At 44.6% G+C, this 24,063-nt stretch overlaps 1 protein-coding gene across 3 annotated transcripts in view; it reads right to left on the bottom strand.

The window, feature by feature from the left end:
- The window catches only part of NBEAL1 (neurobeachin like 1), a 283,360-nt gene that overhangs the window by 111,714 nt on the left and 147,583 nt on the right, over window positions 1-24,063 (bottom strand). For all 3 annotated transcript variants that reach the window (XM_075317649.1, XM_075317650.1, XM_075317651.1), the window contains 9 exons: window positions 21,354-21,522; window positions 17,465-17,598; window positions 14,900-15,059; window positions 9,340-9,442; window positions 8,746-8,893; window positions 8,491-8,649; window positions 8,052-8,211; window positions 1,493-1,581; window positions 283-864 (listed from right to left, as the gene is read on the bottom strand). In XM_075317649.1, the coding sequence (XP_075173764.1) occupies window positions 283-864; window positions 1,493-1,581; window positions 8,052-8,211; window positions 8,491-8,649; window positions 8,746-8,893; window positions 9,340-9,442; window positions 14,900-15,059; window positions 17,465-17,598; window positions 21,354-21,522 (1,704 nt within the window). The remainder of the gene's footprint in view (window positions 1-282; window positions 865-1,492; window positions 1,582-8,051; window positions 8,212-8,490; window positions 8,650-8,745; window positions 8,894-9,339; window positions 9,443-14,899; window positions 15,060-17,464; window positions 17,599-21,353; window positions 21,523-24,063) is intronic.

The raw sequence follows: 24,063 nt of genomic DNA, 5'->3' as shown, positions 1-24,063 counted from the left end.
CGTTGCTGAGATGTTCCGGCTCAATTTAATATTTACAAGCAGTCACCACCAAAGCTAAAAAAAAAACAAAAAAAGACAAACCAAACCTGTTCAATGAGGGTGCCAAATGTTGGACCCCCCACAAATCTGGTACTGATGATCCAAGTCTTAGAAGCATGAACAACCATTTTAATCATATACTGCAGATATATAACTGTATATAAGGTTAAGGTTGACTATTCAACCTAGAATGGTATAGGGAGCGCAGAATTTAGTAAACACAACAATGAAAAGATTCCTTACCTCCTTGCTTTCTAAATTCACGCTAAGGGAGAGATCATCCCTAAATAGAATATTATTTGAGCACGTAGACTCCTTATCAAGACGATCAATATTAAATGACTTGGCGGATTCTACAGGTGAAGGTGTGCTCGGGGAGCTCCCCGGAGTCGGATTTCCACCATCTCCCAATTCAAAATTAGCCAGTTCTAAAGTGAGATGTGAGTGATCACTGGGCCACACTTCTGGATCCTCTACGTGAAGTTGAGCTTCACTAAACGATGGGCCGCTGTCATCCAGGAGTGTGCTTGTAGACTGGATGCTTGAATTGAGGGACCTGGCTTCTTCAGGACACCAGTTATTGCATGTAACGTTATTTGAAATGTCCGATTTATCCAGAGCAGCTTTCCCTAAATGACTCCTTTGTGACTCCTCAGCTCTGATATTTTTATCTTCTTCTTTAATAATGTCTTGACAATTTATTTTACTGTTGTTCCTAAATTCAGAGTTTTCCTTCATGAAGAACCGTACAAAAGTATCCTGCCAGCCAACTTGCTGAGCAATTTGTGAAGCTGCATCTGGGTGGAACTGGAGGATCTGAAGAACCTGGAAAGTAAGAATATGGTGTAATTAGTATTTCTGCAACCAGATCTTAAATGGAAAATAAACTTTACACAGAAACACTATACTCTTACAGAATAGAACATTGTATAACATTGTAGAACATTCAGGTAGTAGGTTCTTTAACAGCACCAGATACGTTAGAGTATTAATATCCAACAATGCAAGTTATGTGCCGACAGTGAATGAGAAAACTCTTAGTTACATTTAAAGGCCACAAATCACCTTAGTCTCGGCAACCCACTGCGCCGCACTCTCGGCAACCCACTGCGCCGCACTCTCGGCAACCCACTGCGCCGCACTCTCGGCAACCCACTGCGCCGCACTCTCGGCAATGCTCTAAGCTGAATCCGCACCATCAGAAATCTCACTGATAGTTGGACTTAGGGTGGTTTAGCGCTTGGAGAATTACCTAGACTAGGAATGTAAAAGCCTACAGCCCCTGCCCCTAAATCTGATGGGTTACTATTCCCATAAGTAGATTTCCAATGCTGAATAAATAAAACAAAGTATACTGACATTTAAGAAATTTTATTTTATATAGCGATCAAGTAATTTTATAAAAACTACATCCTTATAATATGCCATTTATTAAATGTAAATGCTAACTCACCTTCCTGCAGATGGCAACTCGTACCGAGAGATCCGACTTGTATGACATGTGTACCACTGCTAGCAGGTCTCTGTAGTTTATAACTGGATCTGCAGTGTTTAAGACAAGAGTGTTTCATCATTTAAAAGGTAATGTTATTTTCTGATGACACAATGATTAAATCTAGTATTTTTATGTAAACATTATTTATGCATCATTATTCTTAACTTTTTTTGTCAATTTTCTTTGTACTTTTCCATACAAAAAACCCTTTCATTCTCGTAGTTTTCATACCAGCCCCTAAGCCTCATGATAGGTGGGTGCTTTCTGCTCTGTAGAGATCACTTTTCAGCAGTCTCATTGTCATCATAGGCATGATTAATCTTCTACACAGTATATAATACAGAATTCACCATTCATAATAGGTGGTAAGTCACAACATACTAATACTGTGCATATATCTTAAAGCACATCACTAATGTGGAAGTGAATAGAGCTGGAATACCCCTTTAATAGAAGGTTCAGAATTTTTGTGTCTTAATCAAAGATGAACAGCAGTTGAAGAGAGCCCCTCTGTCACTGGATGTCATGGGCTGGAACAATATACCAGGTAGAAATACTGTGCTGCCATTTTCCTACAATCCACATGTGTTAGAAGAACATTTTGCAGTGGGTTTATTGTGAGTTTCAACCTCACTACATTTAAAGTGATCAAATTAATGTTAAAAATTGGTGCTATTTCTAGAACAGATCACTTGCTCCAGTTCAGTAATCCAATGCAAAATTTACCTGCGCAAATCTGCATATAAACTCTGTATCAGATCTGATCTGTCTGGATTCACCTGGACAACTTTTGATTGAGACCTATAGGATCCTAATACCGTGTTTTTCCAAAAATAAGACACTGTCTTATATTTTTTTTGCCCCCCAAAAAAGCGCTAGGGCTTATTTTTGGAGGAGGTCTTATTCTTGGAGAAACACGGTTGGGGGTAAGTTTACCCCCCAAAAAAGCAGACCCCCCACTTCCCAGGAGACTCATACTCACCAGACCAGGACGTCTGCGTGGCTCCCAGGTCCTCTTGTGATCTCCGGTCGGTGCTGCACGCCGTCCTACCCTGCTGCTGGCTGACACACTGACACACACAGCAGATCCCAGACACACACAGCAGATCACACACAGCAGATCGCAGGCACACACAGCCGATCGCAGATACACACAGCCGATCGCAGATACACACAGCCGATCGCAGATACACACAGCCGATCGCAGATACACACAGCCGATCGCAGATACACACAGCCGATCGCAGATACACACAGCCGATCGCAGATACACACAGCCGATCGCAGATACACACAGCCGATCGCAGATACACACAGCCAATCGCAGATACACACAGCCAATCGCAGATACACACAGCCAATCGCAGATACACACAGCCAATCGCAGATACACACAGCCAATCGCAGATACACACAGCCAATCGCAGATACACACAGCCAATCGCAGATACACACAGCCAATCGCAGATACACACAGCCAATCGCAGATACACACAGCCAATCGCAGATACACACAGCCAATCGCAGATACACACAGCCAATCGCAGATACACACAGCCAATCGCAGATACACACAGCCAATCGCAGATACACACAGCCAATCGCAGATACACACAGCCGATCGCAGATACACACAGCCGATCGCAGATACACACAGCCGATCGCAGATACACACAGCCAATCGCAGATACACACAGCCAATCGCAGATACACACAGCCAATCGCAGATACACACAGCCAATCGCAGATACACACAGCCAATCGCAGATACACACAGCCAATCGCAGATACACACAGCCAATCGCAGATACACACAGCCGATCGCAGATACACACAGCCGATCGCAGATACACACAGCCGATCGCAGATACACACAGCCGATCGCAGATACACACAGCAGATCGCAGATACACACAGCAGATCGCAGATACACACAGCCGATCGCAGATACACACAGCCGATCGCAGATACACACAGCCGATCGCAGATACACACAGCCGATCGCAGATACACACAGCCGATCGCAGATACACACAGCCGATCGCAGATACACACAGCCGATCGCAGATACACACAGCCGATCGCAGATACACACAGCCGATCGCAGATACACACAGCCGATCGCAGATACACACAGCCGATCGCAGATACACACAGCCGATCGCAGATACACACAGCCGATCGCAGATACACACAGCCGATCGCAGATACACACAGCCGATCGCAGATACACACAGCCGATCGCAGATACACACAGCCGATCGCAGATACACACAGCCGATCGCAGATACACACAGCCGATCGCAGATACACACAGCCGATCGCAGATACACACAGCCGATCGCAGATACACACAGCCGATCGCAGATACACACAGCCGATCGCAGATACACACAGCCGATCGCAGATACACACAGCCGATCGCAGATACACACAGCCGATCGCAGATACACACAGCCGATCGCAGATACACACAGCCGATCGCAGATACACACAGCCGATCGCAGATACACACAGCCGATCGCAGATACACACAGCCAATCGCAGATACACACAGCCAATCGCAGATACACACAGCCAATCGCAGATACACACAGCCAATCGCAGATACACACAGCCAATCGCAGATACACACAGCCAATCGCAGATACACACAGCCGATCGCAGATACACACAGCCAATCGCAGATACACACAGCCAATCGCAGATACACACAGCCAATCGCAGATACACACAGCCAATCGCAGATACACACAGCCAATCGCAGATACACACAGCCAATCGCAGATACACACAGCCAATCGCAGATACACAGCCAATCGCAGATACACACAGCCAATCGCAGATACACACAGCCGATCGCAGATACACACAGCAGATCGCAGATACACACAGCCGATCGCAGATACACACAGCCGATCGCAGATACACACAGCCGATCGCAGATACACACAGCAGATCGCAGATACACACAGCCGATCGCAGATACACACAGCCGATCGCAGATACACACAGCCGATCGCAGATACACACAGCCGATCGCAGATACACACAGCCGATCACAGATACACACAGCCGATCGCAGATACACACAGCCGATCGCAGATACACACAGCCAATCGCAGATACACACAGCCAATCGCAGATACACACAGCCAATCGCAGATACACACAGCCAATCGCAGATACACACAGCCAATCGCAGATACACACAGCCAATCGCAGATACACACAGCCAATCGCAGATACACACAGCCAATCGCAGATACACAGCCAATCGCAGATACACACAGCCAATCGCAGATACACACAGCCGATCGCAGATACACACAGCCGATCGCAGATACACACAGCAGATCGCAGATACACACAGCCGATCGCAGATACACACAGCCGATCGCAGATACACACAGCCGATCGCAGATACACACAGCCAATCGCAGATACACACAGCCAATCGCAGATACACACAGCCAATCGCAGATACACACAGCCAATCGCAGATACACACAGCCAATCGCAGATACACACAGCCAATCGCAGATACACACAGCCAATCGCAGATACACACAGCCGATCGCAGATACACACAGCCGATCGCAGATACACACAGCCGATCGCAGATACACACAGATCGCAGATACACACAGCAGATCGCAGATACACACAGCCGATCGCAGATACACACAGCCGATCGCAGATACACACAGCCGATCGCAGATACACACAGCCGATCGCAGATACACACAGCCGATCGCAGATACACACAGCCGATCGCAGATACACACAGCCGATCGCAGATACACACAGCCGATCGCAGATACACACAGCCGATCGCAGATACACACAGCCGATCGCAGATACACACAGCCGATCGCAGATACACACAGCCGATCGCAGATACACACAGCCAATCGCAGATACACACAGCCAATCGCAGATACACACAGCCAATCGCAGATACACACAGCCAATCGCAGATACACACAGCCGATCGCAGATACACACAGCCGATCGCAGATACACACAGCCAATCGCAGATACACACAGCCAATCGCAGATACACACAGCCAATCGCAGATACACACAGCCAATCGCAGATACACACAGCCAATCGCAGATACACACAGCCAATCGCAGATACACACAGCCGATCGCAGATACACACAGCCAATCGCAGATACACACAGCCAATCGCAGATACACACAGCCAATCGCAGATACACACAGCCAATCGCAGATACACACAGCCAATCGCAGATACACACAGCCAATCGCAGATACACACAGCCGATCGCAGATACACACAGCCAATCGCAGATACACACAGCCAATCGCAGATACACACAGCCAATCGCAGATACACACAGCCAATCGCAGATACACACAGCCAATCGCAGATACACACAGCCAATCGCAGATACACACAGCCAATCGCAGATACACAGCCAATCGCAGATACACACAGCCAATCGCAGATACACACAGCCGATCGCAGATACACACAGCCGATCGCAGATACACACAGCAGATCGCAGATACACACAGCCGATCGCAGATACACACAGCCGATCGCAGATACACACAGCCGATCGCAGATACACACAGCCAATCGCAGATACACACAGCCAATCGCAGATACACACAGCCAATCGCAGATACACACAGCCAATCGCAGATACACACAGCCAATCGCAGATACACACAGCCAATCGCAGATACACACAGCCAATCGCAGATACACACAGCCAATCGCAGATACACACAGCCGATCGCAGATACACACAGCCGATCGCAGATACACACAGCAGATCGCAGATACACACAGATCGCAGATACACACAGCAGATCGCAGATACACACAGCCGATCGCAGATACACACAGCCGATCGCAGATACACACAGCCGATCGCAGATACACACAGCCGATCGCAGATACACACAGCCGATCGCAGATACACACAGCCGATCGCAGATACACACAGCCGATCGCAGATACACACAGCCGATCGCAGATACACACAGCCGATCGCAGATACACACAGCCGATCACAGATACACACAGCCGATCGCAGATACACACAGCCGATCGCAGATACACACAGCCAATCGCAGATACACACAGCCAATCGCAGATACACACAGCCAATCGCAGATACACACAGCCAATCGCAGATACACACAGCCAATCGCAGATACACACAGCCAATCGCAGATACACAGCCAATCGCAGATACACACAGCCAATCGCAGATACACACAGCCGATCGCAGATACACACAGCAGATCGCAGATACACACAGCAGATCGCAGATACACACAGCAGATCGCAGATACACACAGCCGATCACAGATACACACAGCCGATCACAGATACACACACAGCAGATCGCAGATATACACAGCAGATCACACACAGCAGATCTCAGGCACGCACAGCCATCACAGATACACACATCCGATCGCAGACACACACAGCCGATCACAGATACACACAGCAGATCACAGATATACACAGCAGATCACACACAGCAGATCACAGATACACACATCCGATCACAGATACACACAGCCGATCACAAATACACACAGCAGAGCGCAGGCACGCACAGCCATCACAGATAGACACATCCGATCGTAGGCACACACAGCCGATCAAAGATACACACATCCGAACGCAGACACACACACACACAGCCGATTGCAGACACACACACACACACACACACACACACACACACACACACACACCACATCCCATCCCATCCCATCACATCACATCCAGCACTTACGGCAGCAGAGAATGAGAGCAAGTCACGTGTCCGGCCGCAGGTCCTGTTCGTCGCGCTGCACCGCACTGCCTCTCAGGATTCTCCCGGCGAGAAGAGATCGGTGTCACTGGATGAGGTGAGTGTGTATGCGATCCGATGTGTGTGTGTGTGTGATTTGTTGTTTGCGTGTGAGCCGATGTTTGTGTGTGCGATCTGATTATGTGTGCGATCTGACTGTGTGCGATCCGATGTTTGTGTGTGAGATCTGGTGTGTGTGTGTGTGAGATCTGATTGTGTGTGTGTGTGTGTGTGTGTGTGTGTGTGTGTGCGCGTGTGTGTGTGTGTGTGAGATCTGATTGTGTGTGTGTGTGTGTGAGAGCTGATGTGTGCGGGTGTGTGATCACTGCAGGTCCTCTGCTCGGCGTCTGGTGAGTGTGATTGCCGGGTGCCGCTGTGTATAATGAAGTGTCCTGCAGTATCTATCTTTTTTAGCTGCACGGACACTTCATTGTTGATCCGGGACTAGGGCTTATTTTCGGGGGAGGGCTTATATTTAAGCCTTTCTCCGAAAATGCTGAAAATCCCTGCTAGGGCTTATTTTTGGGGGAGGTCTTATTTTTGGAAAAACACGGTATCTGTTAATGATCAAGGTAACCTTCTAAGAAGTGGGAAATGTGCAAATCCTCTATTTGCAGACACACAAATTAGAAAAAACAAAGTGCAAATAGAAAAAAAAAGTACCGTACCTGCTCTAATCACTTGGTTGAGAAGTCCTTTTATGAGTAATGTACCGACAGGAGCATCATTCACCAGCAATCCCAGTCCGGAGTAGCCCACTTCCCTCAGCCGAATTCGCTGCTTGCTTTTTTCATAAACTTTAGTGCAATTCAGCATCTGTTCTAATATCTGTTAAAACATTATTTCAAGAAACTTCAAATCAACTTTCTAAAATGTCACTGCCCCACAGAGAATATCTGTCCCATAAAGTAGTAGGGAAATGATCATTCTTTCTGTAAGGGTAAGTAAACATGGAGACTTTTTGCAAACTTTTTGGAGCAGAAACTCCAGATTTTTGAGTTGTTTTCATTTTTGGTGCAGGATTTGGAGAGTTTATGCTCAGTTTGCGTTCCAAAACCTGCTAAAAAAAACAAACCTTTGTGCGCATACCCAGAAGAATTCACTTACCTTGAAAACCAGTCCTTTCAGACGGTCAGAATATCTCTGATTGAGCAGCAATGCATAAAGAATATCAGCACTGCCCGGCTCAAACAGAAGCAGAAAAAGCTGGTCCTGAGTGGGGATAGTGTTCAGGAGACTGTGGATGACTTCCAATAGTCCACATAGCTAAAAGGATAGAACAAAATAAGGACACAAGCAATGATGATGAAAATATGCAATAGCTCGAGATTCGAGAAAAAGTAAAAAAAAAAATTAAAGTACCTGTTCTTCATCACTACTGGCTGCAATGTAACCGATTACACTCTGAATCTCTTCCTGAGTGTCTCCTTTGCTGAGGAAGTATTTGATGAGTCCATACAGAGACATCCTTATTGTAGTCAAATCCTCAGATGACAAGGAGTTCTCCTTACTAAAAGATAAAAACAAAGTAAAGAAGTAACAACTAGTTCTACTTTAGGAGAAAATTAAAAAAAGCACAAACTACTTTGTTTACATAGAAAAGGAAGGCTTTCTAAAGTCACTTGTCCATTTTTGTTATTTTACGCTTTTCCCTGGTTGGTTTGATTGACAGGTCTCTCAGATGACATGTCCTCCTATTCCCAGTTCAGTTTTTATGTTGCCTCTAAAATGCAGCCCAAATTCAGAGGGATAGGTAGCAGTCATTAATGAGGGAGCCTGTACTGATCCAATGCACCCGAACAGATGACTGGTTCCTACAAGCGTCAATACTGGCCAATAATGCCACAATAGAGAATCTCACCCCATGATTGTGTCACTGGGCATTGCTATATACAGACAGTAAGGGATGAACGTTCATCATTGCCCTACCATACACATAACAGTATTGTGTCATACCTGTAATATATTCGGATTGTATCCAACAAAAATTGAACACCATACTTTTTGCGGAAAAGTTTTCTGCTGTCTTTGATGATGGTTGACAAGTACTGTATGTGTCCTATTAAAAAAAATAAATAAAAATCAATGGGTTTCCTGTGAAGCCTCAAGGAAAATTTAATGACAGCATCCAATGGTAAAAAGTATGACCAGCAGTAATAATAAAGTATAAAAACAGTTCACACAGAACATTCAGAGAATACTCCTTCAGGTTTCCACTTCTTTTACATTACTAAATTGTAAAAATGTATTATATTCCTTTTTACACCATTAATCCACAAACAATAAAAACATAAATCAGGTTTATAGAAATGTATGCAAAGTTATACCAAGGAAAGGCACCAGTGTGAATGTTAAAATGGATTATATTAAAAGAATATAAAACATGTGATAATAAATCCCTAGCAATGGTTTACAAAAATCATGTACATCGATAAATCAAAAAGTGGTAAAATGCCTTTCCTATTAGACCTTAAAGGGAATATACATATAAATCATCCACGCAAAGTGGAGTGCCTTAAAAGATATACAGACCCACTCTTATTCATACGGAGTTTGGAAATAATATTGAAGAAAAAAAACAGCACAAATGGACAGTGGTCCATGTGATTTCATATAGTCCCCAACACTCCCAGAACAGCTCAAGACAAACATGGAACGTTCTCACCCATCTTGCTCCATCCGTCCAGCAACAGTGAGTCCTGTATCAACTAGTCTATTAAGGCGGTATTGGAAAGTGAGCCACTGTCCCTATAGGGGGTTAAACTGGGCCTCCATATTCAAAAAAGACTCCTGCCCTTACAAAGCCAGTCCACCACTGTCCTTCATTAGTGACTGACCCTGCGTCTCACCCACATGTCTCCCCAGGCATTTCACCAATTTGGATCATCAGGGGAGGAAAAACAATAAGTTATTGAGACTACATAAGTGTATCAACCATAAGACTAATCCTACACCTGGTTATAAAGTGGGACGGCCACCTAATGCTTGTGTCTCCTTCATGAGATCAGTAGGAAATCGTGCAACTTTAGCCGATAATTCCTGCTGAGGGAGCAACTTAAACTACTCTAAAAGATGAGGAGCTCAGAGGGTGATCGCTCTGTAAGCTTTCCCCAATGATCTTGAGGAAGGTAGAAATAGATGAAAGCCTAAAATTTGGGATATGGTGGATAAATGAGCTCAGATAGGTAGTTAGAAGGACTGAAGCAAAGGTTCAAGTAGCCAACTGGAGGGTTCACTAACAGACCTCAGGGAGAGGTCCAGAAAAATTAGAACTGAGAAGCAGTTACAGAAAAAAGCAACTAGGTGGCAGCAAAGCATTATATACTCAGGCAGAGTGTAATTGAGATGAATATAAACCCAAGATATGGAGGATCAGCATACGCAAGCCAGTAACAGGGTAAAGTGGTATGGGCACCCACGAGTGCAGGAATCCCACCCAGCAACAAAGGGGACTAAATGCAAGCAGTGACCACATCGGGGCCACAATCAGAGCTGCACCCATTGGAATAAGATCAGGAGCAGGACGCACAAGCTGCAACAAACTCACCACAATGTGCCTCAGTCTTATCCACTCTGGAGACAGTCAACATGTTCTCAAAGATCAGGGCATGTGGGGAAGCCCCAGCAATGCGGCGTCGGCGAGGTCAAGTGAGAGCTGCTGTTTCAGAAAGTCAAGTCATGCAGCTTAAAGCCAGGCAAATCTATGGCTTCACTATGTTGCCTAAATCGCTCAGAAAAATGGCGTCGGGGCCAATCACAAGTGGGATTGTTGGCTTCCTCTCAGTGAGGGCAAGTGAAATTGAGAGTTCATGTCAAGTGATGATCCATCTGCCTGGATCCCCGTTTTCAATTAAGACCAAGGCTCTCAGTATCCACTTTGCCATAGATGGAAAGGTTTCTGATTTGCTCATGTGGGGTCTTAAAATACTCCAAAAAGTCTCCGGAAGCAGAATTTTCATTATTTTATCATAAGTGCGACTGCAGCTTTAGGATTATAGTAGATAAAGGAAGGTTTGTCTGGAGCTTCTATAAGATGTATCTTGTCAGCTCAGGGGCCAGAGGGAAGCTGATCATTTAAAAAATGAAAAATGGTGACGAAAATGGTGGCGTTCTAACAATGCGTGCTTACATCCAATGCCATGGGAAGAAATCTAGAATACACAAACGGTGTGTGTTCAATTTTTTGGGTTTTTTTCTATTCCTCCCAGATGGAAAGACACTCAGGATCAGTAAGGGTATGTTCACACGTTGCTTTTTTTTCAGCGCGGAAAAACACGCACCCTCTGGCAGAGGGGAGAATTGTAAACAATGCTTTTTTGAGAAAAAGGCATCGAAAACGCATGCGTTTTTCATGCGTTTTTCATGCGTTTTTTTAGGTGCGTTTTTTAAGACTTGTCAGTGTTAATAAAGTTGGTTGAACACAGACCTTTGGAAAAAAAAACCTGTGATGTCATTTCCTTCTCCACATTCTGTTTGGATAAATGGGAGGGCTTGGAATGGAAGGAGCACCATTTGAATTTTGGAAAAGTTGAAATAAACTTCGCGCACCATGTCACATTAGCAGAGCCCCTTGGGTACCTATACGTCAGAAAACCCCCACAAGTGACCCCATTTTGGAATCTGCACCCCTCAAGGATTTTATTCAGGAGTATATTAAGCATTTTGAATCCACAGCTACTTCACCCAAAATGTTGCTGTAGCAACAATATTCTCACTTTTAGGCCCGTTTCACACGTCAGTGAAAAACAGTGACGTTTTTCACTGGCGTGTAAAACATGCACATGTCCCTCCGTGTGCCGTGAATCACGGCACACATGGGTTGTCCAAGTGCAATCCGGGCTCCGTTCTCCGTGGCCCGTGATTGCACTTAGAGATTAACTCACCTGTGCCCGCTCCCGCTCTCCATGGTGCTGATCGCTCACGCGGTGCAGCATCCGGCTGGCGCTGACCCCCGCAGCAGCTGCTTCCGGGTCGGCTGTGTCGCACATCATGAATATGCGCGACAATAATGAGCCGGCTCAGAAGCAGCAAGCAGAACGGGCTGCAGAGGACATCGCTGGACGCCGGGTGAGTAAAAATGATTTTTATTTTACAAGCACTTTTTTTCTGGCACGTGTTTCACGGACCACACCACTGCGTGGTCCGTGGAACATCAGTGATGCCAGAAAAAAATGGACATGTCTCCGTGCGGCTATCACGCACACGCGGGTACGCCGCACGGAGACACGTGCAGTGAAAAATCACTGATGTGTGAGCAGACCCATTCATTAGAATGGGTCTGCGTATGTCAGTGATTCTGGTACGTTTAAAAAAAAGCACAAACGTACCAGAATCACTGACGTGTGAAACAGGCCTAAGGCTATGTGGCCATGATCCAGCGACACGGCGTCCAGTACACAGTGTCAGCCTCCTGCAGAGATGTGAGTGTTGTCCACGGGAGAACGCAGCTAGCCATGCCCACGATTTGGGTTCAGGCCGCTGTGGAGCTCTATTCTACGTGCAGAGAACACTCTCGTCTCCGCAGCATAAATTGACATGCTGAGGCTCGGGAAGCTGCGCCACCGGTCGGTTTATGCTGCGGAGAAAAGAAGCACAGTGGGCATGAGATTTCTAAAAATCCTTCCACTGTGCTTCTACTGCACAACGCAGCGTCATGGACGCAGGGAAAACAATCTGCGCCCAAAACGCTGCAAACCCCGATTGTGGGCATCCAGCCTAAAAAGCGTCAATGGAGGTCAAATATATATACAACGTCCCACCCCCCCCTGCATATTCTAAGCTGGCACTTTTAGTACCTTTCATGTGGCACTAAAGGGTGCCTAGCCTAGTTTTTATCACAAAAACAAAAAAAAAATGGCGTGGGGTCCCCCCTATTTTTGATAGCCAGTCAGGGTAAAGCAGACAGCTGTAGCCTGCAAACCAGAGCTGACAGCTTCATCTTGTCTGGTGATCAATTTGGAGGGCTCCCCAGGTTTTTTTTTTTTTATTTATAAATAAAAATAATAAAAAAAAAATAACATGGGGTCCCCCCAAATTAGATCACCAGCCAAGGTGAAGCTGACAGCTGGGGTCTGGTATTCTCAGGGTGGGAAGAGCCATGGTTATTGGACTCTTCCCAGCCTAAAAATAGCAGGCCACAGCCGCCCCAGAAGTGGCGCATCCATTAGATGCGCCAATCCTGGCGCTTCGCCCCAACTCATCCCGCGCCCTGGTGCGTTGGCTAACGGGGTAATAAATGGGGTTGATACCAGGTGTGTAATGTCACCTGGCATCAAGCCCATCAATTAGTGATGTCACGGCGTCTATCAGACACCCGACATAACTAATTGACAGTAAACAAAAGCAAAAAAAGACAACAAAAAATTTTTTATTAGAAAAAACACTCCCCAAATCATTCCCTTGTTCTCCAATTTAATAAAAAAAATGGGTCCGCAGAAATCCATTTGGATGTCCCACGTCGGCTCTGGACCTTCTAGAATATGGGGGACACGTTCAGGGAACGTATCCCCCATTTTCGAGGAGGGCAGACCCTCCATTTGAGGAGAGTGGGTGCAAAAATCTGCACCCATTCTCCCCGGGTCACAGCTGCAGAGTGCGAGCAGCCAGCACAGCTCACACTTAACACTGTGCTGGCTGTCAGCTGCTCTGCACATGTGACCGGCCGGCGTCTGCTGTGAAGGAGGAGGGGGCCGCGGGGGATCAGCACTGCGACCGGACAGGTATGTATGACACCGGGGGGAATTGGGGTGAACGGGCAGGGCCTGGGGGGCATTTTTCTGTCGCATGTGTTATTGCACATGCGACAGAAATCATAGGAGCAGGGCGGCCGATGCGCTACTGTGCGCGCGGCCATGTTGGATTTTCGGGAGGGGGGTCGGGGGTCGGGGCGGGCACTTTGGCGACACCGGGGGCTTTGCCAGGAAGTGAGGTCAACAGGAAACCTCTTGACCTCACTTCCAGGTAAATGCCTGCGTTCTGGCGTGCCGACAAAGGCCGCGGACCGCAACAAAAAAGCAGGTCCATGCGCTGTAGCTGCGTTCTGACCCCACATCATTGATTTCAATGGGGGAGAGAACGCAGCCACAACGCACAAAAGAAGTGACATGCTGCTTTTCTTTCCGCACCGATTTTTGGCATCCAAAACGCTGCGGAAAGAAACGCAGCATGTGCACTGATTTTTCAGCTTTCCCATACACTTTGCTGGGAAAGCTGAACGCATGCAATTTGCCACTGAAACGCTGCGGTTCAAAACGCAGCGTTTCCGCGGTAAAAAACGCAACGTGTGCACACAGCCTAAGGTGGATTTTTTTAATTTTTATTTGTACGCAAGGAAAAAAAACAAAACAAAACACATGAACGTTCCAAACTCTGGGCTCTGCCATAAGAAGGAGCTAACAAAACCTCTCCCACCTCTCACACTTCCCTGCTGTTATCCACTAATAATTTACCTGCTATTACTAGCTGGCTTTACTACAGTACACCAGACATTAATGTTATAAATGCTAACAATGCTCACCAATTCGAAAGGGAAAGTCTCCACGATTCCAGATGCGGAAATCAAACAACAGAAACTGGTACATTTGCTGTAACAACGCCGTGTTCTTCTCCACAGACACCTGCTCTATCAGCAGCTGAACAGCCATCAGCACGTTCACATCCATGAAATGGCCGGGTACCTGGGAGCACAAGAGGCCGCGCATAACACATTGAGAGGCAAGCTAGAAATGTGCACATAATATTACACTGTAAGTTAGAAAAGTTTAGAGAGATCAGTCAGCCCAGCAGATCCGGCAGAGGCTGCAGCGTTTCAGAGTAACATGTCTGTAACGCAGGAGTCAGTCTCCAATTCATGAAGCCCATGGTACGAGCAACATGAAATAAGTGACAGGCTCCCTTTAAGGGAAACCTGTTACATTCAGACTTGCCATTTAGCTGCAGATATAGGTTTAATATGCAGGTGGATAACATTAAAATTATATTAAGCTGCCTTACAGGAGAAGCATCTACAAGCAGAAAATGAACACTTCCAGGCTCGGGGCAGTGCACGGAGCAGTCACAGACTCCGCTCACTGCACAGCGTTACAGACAATCCCCAGCAAATTGATTGACAGTTGGCTCTATACTGTGCATGTGTGCAGTGTGTGTGTGCAGAGCATGCTGTCAGCCAATGTGTTATGGAGTGATTACAGTGCACTCACAATCGCACCATGCACCTACCCAATAGTCAGAAGCAAGCAGCTGCAGGGAAAATATAATTTCACATTTTCCCAGTAGCCACTGCTTCAGTAGGACAGCATCATGATTTTAATGCTATTCACCTGCTAATTAACCCTATATTTGCAAGTGAATTGCATTTCTGGATGTGACCGATTCCCCTTAAAGGTTATTATCAGCTATTTGTTCAAAATGTCACATGTACCCACAAGACATTTCTAAAATTCCATAATAACATGCCTATTACATAAATGTAATCCAAGATGATGAGTTTGTATTACTTCCTGTTATGTAGGAACACAAAATATAAGAAAGCAACATATAAAACACTACACATGCAAAGAGGATAGGAGGATACAGGTGGTGTACTTTATGTCACTGGGGGCAATAGGATATAACTGTTAAAGGAAATTTGTCACCAGGTTTTTGCCACCTAATCTAAGAGCAGCATAATGTAGGGGCAGAGATCCTGATTCCAGCAATGTGTCACTTACTGGGCTGCTTAGTGTAGTTTTGATAAAATCAATGGTTAATCAGCAGCAGATTATCATTAGAGGACTACTTGGCATGTTGCCAGGTAGTCCGGCATATTCATGAGCTCTGTATAACTACTAGATCTGCCGCAAAGAAAACATTGATTTTATCAAAATGACAGCAAACAGCCCAGTAAGTGACACATCACTGGAATCAGGATGTCTGCCTCTATAGTATGCTGCTCTCAGATGGGGGAGCAAAAAAGTGGTAACAGATTCCTTTTAAGTTCCCTCAGCTTACAAAGTTATGTCCAAGGGAAATACATGAAGAAACATAGCATACATGATACAAGAAGGGGGTTTTGAATGCAGCTTTAGACACAATACAGTTTATCTGTAGATTCCAATGTAACTGAAAGTGTCTATTAATCCCAATAAGGTGTCAGACTTTAGGCTGTGTGCCACAATAAGTCTTTAGTGAGTTTTTGACACTGTATTTTCACTGCATCGAAAATGCAGCATCTTACAGATCCAGCAAGGTGGAAACTAACCTGCGGTGTGTCAAATCAGCCCCATGTCAATTTCTCTTAGAAGTATACTGAGTTTTATGTACCGATTTTTATTACAGACTTGCATTAGATAGGAAGATGTGCAGGTAAAAAACATGAGTGTTTTTAGATAGTTTCTGCTGTGGAGATGGATCAAAAATGCATGTAATAAGCAGATAAGTATATGAAATAATGTTTTATTAAAGGCAAATACCAAGAAGTAAAAAAAAGCAAAGCAGCTTTACAGAAACAAGAGACAAGAAATGCGATAAAAATGCTTGTAAAAGAACACAAGTAACACGATTTACATAATAGGGGCAGAAATGTTGCAGAATTTCAGTAACATCAGTCACGAAAAGTTTATTGCAAGAACGTAGCTTTAGTGCAAATTAAATGGCATAGAAACTATAAATGGCAATGGCTACATTTACCAGCTGCAGTTTTAAATACGCAAGATGAAGAATTAAAGTGGGAATATATGTGTATAATACGCACTCCAGCATTAGTCTCTACAGCATTAGCATCATCCAAAAACTGACAAAAGTTTGGATAACTGATGGGAAAATCTACGAGGTTCTTGTTTGGAGGACGTGGTTGTCTTGTATATAAACACACTTGATTTCAATGGCTGATGTAAGAAAAGATTAACTTCCCGTTCAGAAAAAGGTAAAACATTCAATTCGCCTTATGCTGTATCTGATCCCATCGAATAATTACAGTGGTGCAAAACTAGATCTGTGGTCAGTGTAAAATCCATCTCAACCAGTATGAAATCTACGCACTCCTATTAGTTCACCCAGAAGAAACACAACCATAGATGTATTTAAAGTAGGAAATCAGTGTTACCTTCTGCAGCAGAGCCCCTAATGTAGTGACTCCATGCGTATGCATTAAATTCTCCTGATTGATCGGATGTCTCTGAATAAAGTGCTTAATCGTCAACACAAATGTAGCTATGATGTTTTTTTCCAGACGGGCTTCTGCAACACAAACACAAATGATACAGGACACTGAGGAGTACAAATAAATATTTCCCAAAAATACTTCATCAATACAACCCCAAACAAAGTAATCTGTAGTTTTTTTGTTGTTTTTTTTTTTTTTTTTTAAATCATTTATTGAATGAAAACTCTTCATACAATGAAGAAAATATCAAGTACATAGTAAATGATTACAGACTCCAGGGTGTGTGACAGTTATCGATAGATCAAATAATAATAATAATAATATTAATGATAATAACAACAACACCACTATGCATGGTTCAGTGGTGAGTGCCACTAGATGGAGCCATCGGCTTTATATCGAGCTGGAGGGGAAAAAAACAAACAAACAATAGTGAAAATCAAAGGTAAACTGTGGAGTCAGACGATACAAGGGCCCGAGAGCCGCTCAATTTTATTGGGGCATTCTCAAGGTATAAATACTAATTTTCTTTATTACTATAGGAAACCACAATGGTCACTATTTTCTATTTTTTCCCCACAATCTCAGACCAGGGGGCTCTGCGGTCCATCCATTTTGAAGACACAGGCCCCAAAAAAAAAAAAACGTTTCTCTTAAAAAAAAAAATAAATAAAAAAAAATGTGATTTTAGTTAGTCTAGAGTTGCTGATTCAGGGCGCCAAACACTTCGACCTCTGGATCAATGGGAGTGATGTGCCAAGTAAGGCTACTTTCACACATCCGGCTGTAGCAGTGCGGCACAATCCGGCGCTCTGCTGAAAAAACGAAACAGGTTTATTTTTGCCGCCGGTTTAGTTTTTTCCAGAATTGACTTGCATTGGCGCCGCATTGTGCCGCATGGGCTTGCGTTTCGTCCGTTTTTTGCCGCATGCGACAGATTTAGCCGATGCGGCGGCCGGATGGAACATTCCCTGGCACGTTTTTTGCTCCGGCAAAAAAAACGCATCGCGCCGCATCCGGCGCATTTTTCAATGCATGCCTATGGACGCCGGATGCGGCGTGATGCGTCAAAAAACGCATACGGCCGCCGGATGCGGTTTCTTCCACTGCGCATGCTCAGTAGTGTGCCAGAACCGGATAAAACAGGACGGGCTGCATGTAAAAACTTATGCAAAGGATGCGGTGTTTTCGCCGCATCCGTTACATAGGTTTCACATTCGGATTGAGCCGCACTGCTCAAACCGGATGTGTGAAAGTAGCCAAGAAGAATAAAATGCAGTGACCTCAGACCTGAATGTGTGTGAGGCATGCCCAAGCCATACACCAGGCATCAGCTGGGCAAGATCCCAGATGAAGGTCTACCCGTTCTGTGCCATCTACGAGGCACTAGCCTAGTGTATTGTATCAATATGTTATTAATTGAATAAGTCCCAAATAAAGGATATTCTAGCAAATCTGAGCAGGTTTCCTCTGCTAGGGATGCTATCATGACCTCCTAAATATCTAAAAAGGCATAATTGTCCTGTTCCTGTTCTTACTCTGATCTAAGTAAATATTTAATTCCACTGGTAATGCATATCCTCTGGAATGGCTGTGGATTACCACAGCTTTTAGTTTTTGACCTGAAGCTTTACTTTCTGGCATTAGTCAATAGTTAGAGGTGTTTTCCACTTTCACAATGCCCCTCCTGTTTGTTTAAAAAGAACAAACTGTTTTCGTCACCATCACTGGGTCCAGGGCTGAGTCTCCGCTGCTCCTCCTCCTGTTATGGTCTGCAGAGCTGATGTCATGCCGTCTGCCCTGCAGCCAATTACGGAGCTCTGAGTCTCTGAGCGGCTTGTGCGGTCAACTCTGGCAGATACTGGGCTGTAGCATTGTCGACGCTAGAAGAAGCTGCGGAGACTCAGCGCTGGACTCTGAAAAGGTGAGGTAAGCAGTTTGTTTTTACAAAAATAACCTGAAGAGAGAAGGTTTCTGCAACCAGAAAACCCCTTTAGGTCACATGCACACATTCAGTATTTGGCAAGTTTTTTGTCTCAGTATTTGTAAGACAAAACCAGGAGTGGGTAAAAATCCAGAAGTGGTGCCCGTGGTTCTATTATACTTTTCCTCTGATTGTTCCACTCCTGGTTTTGGCTACAAATACTGAGGTAAAGAACCCACTAAATACTCAATATGTGTACGTGGCCTTAAGAGGGGTGTGCAGGACAAGGATGAGCGCGTTCTATTGCTCCCGGGGTGCACTGCTAGCGGTGGAGTTCAGCTGCAGAGTTAGGTTGCTTGAAAGGTTCAGTCATCTTGACAATTAAACACATCCAAGCTATAGACTGTCCAGAACGCCTCATCATGTAGAGGTAACACGTCTAAATGCTTAATGACAGGTGTATCTGAGCCTGCTTCACACGCTACAGATGCCGGATGATGTGATTGAAAGAGGAGAAAAAAAAGTTTTACAAAATGATAAAAAAATAAAATAATACTTCAGCAAAATTGAAATTACCTCAGTTTTCCTTTATAAACAATAATCAAATTGAACCCTCTCAAAAAAATAAAAAATAAAAATAAAAATGTAATATCTGTGTCTGTAAAAGCCACATCAAATAAAAAGTTAAAGGGACCCAATCACATGTTTTTTTGATATTAAACTGCCTTAATGTGTTGTACATGATTCAAAGTGCATCACTAACATGGTTTTTTAAAAAAAAAGTTCAGTCAGATCAGTCATAGGGGCAGCACTTTTGCAGGGATAACTCACTGTCAGTCAAATTCAGCCATGATTATTTTAGCTTGGTTATGTCCCCTGCATTGTAATATACACCACAGGTCATAGAATCATAGAATGGTAGAGCTGGAAGGAGCCTCAAGGGCCATCGGGTCCAACCCCCTGCGAGTGCAGGCTTTCCTAAAACATCCCAGCTATATGTTTATCCAGTTTCCACTTGAAGATGTCTATTGATGGAGAGCTCACCACCTCCCGTGGTAGCCTGTTCCACTCCCTGACTGCCCTCACTGTCCTTCACAAATACTTCTTTGCTAAGCTCCGCCCATTACGGTTCATGATGGTGACAGCACACAGGTCTTGCACAGACCACTTCTAACAATGCAGTCACATGATCGTTCTACACTACGGCCTGGGCTCTTCTATACAATAATCTGGAATGCTGTATACAGTGTGTCCACCCATATCCTGTCCACCGCCATTAACTTGAGAACGGCAGCAGCTATAGGCATAGAAGTGGCGTCTAGGTATAGTAAAGTAGCCATGCGCTACGCAATGAAACCACCTATAGCTCCACCTGGTGGAAAACAACGAAGTTAGCATTTTTATCTCGAATACGGAACGAGATAGAGACAAAATAGTGAATTACAAAGTTGTAGGACATCATCAATTCAATACGAATCAACATCTTGCATATAGAAATGCTATGATATGAAACCCATGACACCCCCAAAACACTGAATGCTGGTCACGCATATGGCGCGTTTTCCACCAGGTGGCGCTATAGGTGGTTTCATTGCGTAGCACAAGGCTACTTTACTATACCTAGACACCACTTCCATGCCTATAGCTGCCGCCGTTCTCAGGTTAATGACGGTGGACAGGATATGGCTGGACACACTGTATAAGAGACCACTGGTGGTGTCCGCAGCTCATAAGGAAAAAACCTGATGACTGGTACCTTTTAACAAAGAATAAAAAAGAAAAAAGGGAGAAGAAACATTAAAAGAAAGCTGCAATTTCCAGAAAACATTGTGTGAAAGAACCCTGATTATAGGTACATAAAAATACAATGATATATTCACATAAATTAACTGTAAAAGGTAATACCTGAAGCTTTTGTGGAAGACAAAACCACAAAATCTCCCTCTGTAGGAGTCAGCAGCTCTGGAGGAAGGCTGATACTTTCAGATCGGTCACAGACAAACTCATTTAAGCAGCTGATCTGCTCCAGCAGCGGAAACAGTGTGTTTAGTCCTCCAATGCAGTTGATCATGTCCTGAAATAGAAATACCGTGCTCATATTAATAAGGATGGAAATATTTGGTCACCTGTAACTCGCACAATTCTCTCTTTCAGCTCACAGTACAGTCATCATTCTAAGTTTTCACAAATAATTACACTTCTAACCTTACATTAGTGATCAGATATTTCCTAACAAGACTTTGGAAGCCCATCCCTATCTAACTAAAGGCTATTTGTAATGCTTATAGTATATTTAACCTCTTCCCCCCCCGGGTGATTTTCCCTTTTTTCCTTTATGTCTTCTAAGAGCCATACCTTTTTTATTTTTCTGTTAGTGTAGCTATATGAGGGCTTGTTTTTTTTTGTGGGACTTTGTACTTTTGAATGACACCTTTCACTCTGCCCCATATTGTACTGTAAATCGGGTAAAATTCCAAGTGCAATGAAATTGCAAAAAAATTGTTTTGAGGGGTTTTAATTTACCATGTTCACCTGGCAGTATGATTCCTCAGGTCAGTATGAGTTCCTAGATACCAAACACGTATAGCTTTATTTTTATCTAAGGGGTAAAAAAAAACCAACAGAAATTTGGTTTGCTCGGTGCGCGGCTGCTCTGTGCGGTGGGCGGTCATTTTGAAGATGTCGGCGGTCAGGGCTTCAAATAATGGCATCTAGAGTTTACGCGCGCGCAGATGGAGCTCTCAGCTCAAGCTCTCATCTGCGCATGCGCAAACTCCGGCCGCCACTATTTGAAGTCTCACCCCCGACCGCTGATGTCTTCAGAATGGCTGGTAACTCACCGCCTCCCGCGCAGAACAGGACCGAGCCGCGTCACCAGGCCCTGCACAGCAGAGCCGCATCACCGCCCCGCACAGAGCAGTGCCCGCAGTGAGTATCTGGGCCCCCCTCTGTATTTGTAGCAAAATTACAGTACTCCAGTACCGCCCCTGCCTCCTGTGATCCCCGCTCCGCTGCTGCCCAATCTCCCTGATATAAAACCACCGGATTATAATATGGACCCCATTTTTTTTTTCTCCCTTTTTTTCTCCAAATTTGGGGTGCATCTTATAATCCGGTGCGACTTATAAAACGAAAAATATGGTATATCCCCCCCATCGTTATCACTGCCAGTGAATACCCCTCAGGACCAGGGTGGATAAAAATCAATGTTTTTTTAAAAAAAAAAAAAATTAAAAAAAAATCGGATTTTTTTTTATTTAAATCAGATTTTTTTGATTTAAATCGGATTTTTTTGATTTAAATCAGATTTTTTTTATTTAAATCAGATTTTTTTTATTTAAATCGGATTTTTTTTATTTAAATTGGATTTTTTTCAATAAACTGCTTTTTGAGGAAAATATTTTACCATCCAAAGATTCTTCCATCATGAGATAAAGCTGAGTTGTTTAACTCAGTAGAATAAAGGCTGTATATGTGTAACAGTCACAATGCCATGCTCTTCCAGAGGTTTCTGTAGGATTTGTGGGCAGTTTCTGTCCTATATTATCACAGACGCTCGCTTTACTTACGCAGTTCTCAAAACTGAATTTGACTCCGCAGAGGTCCCAGCCTCTTCTTCACGGCAAAAATATTACAACATGAACAGAGTTGAGAAAAAGACCTTAATCCTATTGTTCTACAAACCTATGAATACAGAATCAACCCCTTCAGTGCCAAGTCCAAGAAGTTAGACAATATGTTTCTGATTGTTTGCAGTGGAATAGATCTGCACAACACAAGAAGAATGTGAATCTAAGTGTGAGGAGGAGGAAGGGCAAGCAGACAAGAAAATGAAAGTGAAACTTTGAGCACAATACTGCAGCATAGCCACAGACAGACAAGTCTGGATCTGTTTGTGTGTACGATCTGAGGTTTATTACATTCTTTCCTTATAATGGCAGCAGGCCATAAAAGAGAGCCAGTTTGGGAATATTTTAATGAAGCTCCTTCGCCTATCGGTAAGGCAGGCATGCGTGCAAAATGCAAACGATGCAACAAAGAGATGCAAGGCCTGGTGGCGCAAATGAGGCAACATCATGAGAAGTGCGGTGATGAAGATGACCAAAGAAACACTTCTGAACAGGCAGGATCTTCAGGTTGGTAAACATTTTTATTGAATCCTATTTCTAAAGACTGAACTGTCATGTGTGAGAAAAATTATATTTCTTATTATTACTGCATGTTAGGGCTAAGCCACACGGCGAGAAAAACAGTGCGAGTGGAGTGCGATAAAACATCGCATTCCCCTCGGACCAATTCTAGCCTGTGTGACAGCACACATGGGCGATTATTTTCTCAGCCCTAATCGGACTGAGAAAACAATCGCAGCATGCTGCGATTGTAAGCTGAGTCTCTTTCTCTCGCACCCATTCAAGTGAATGGGGCGAGAGAAAAATCGCACTGCACTCGCGGTACACCGGTGTACTGCTAGTGCAGTGCGAGAATGGCAATAGCCGGCTACACAGGCGAGAGGGAGAGAAATCCCTCCCTCCCCTCCTGAGTGCCGGCCCGCCCCCCGCAGCTGAGGTCTGCTCGCACGAACGGACCTCAGTTGCAAAGACACAGGCATGACACT

This window comes from Anomaloglossus baeobatrachus, chromosome 7 (genome assembly GCF_048569485.1).
Source record: "Anomaloglossus baeobatrachus isolate aAnoBae1 chromosome 7, aAnoBae1.hap1, whole genome shotgun sequence".
NCBI lineage: Eukaryota > Metazoa > Chordata > Amphibia > Anura > Aromobatidae > Anomaloglossus > Anomaloglossus baeobatrachus.
Note: the sequence above shows the minus strand (reverse complement) of the source record. Positions and strands in the feature narration are given on the sequence as shown.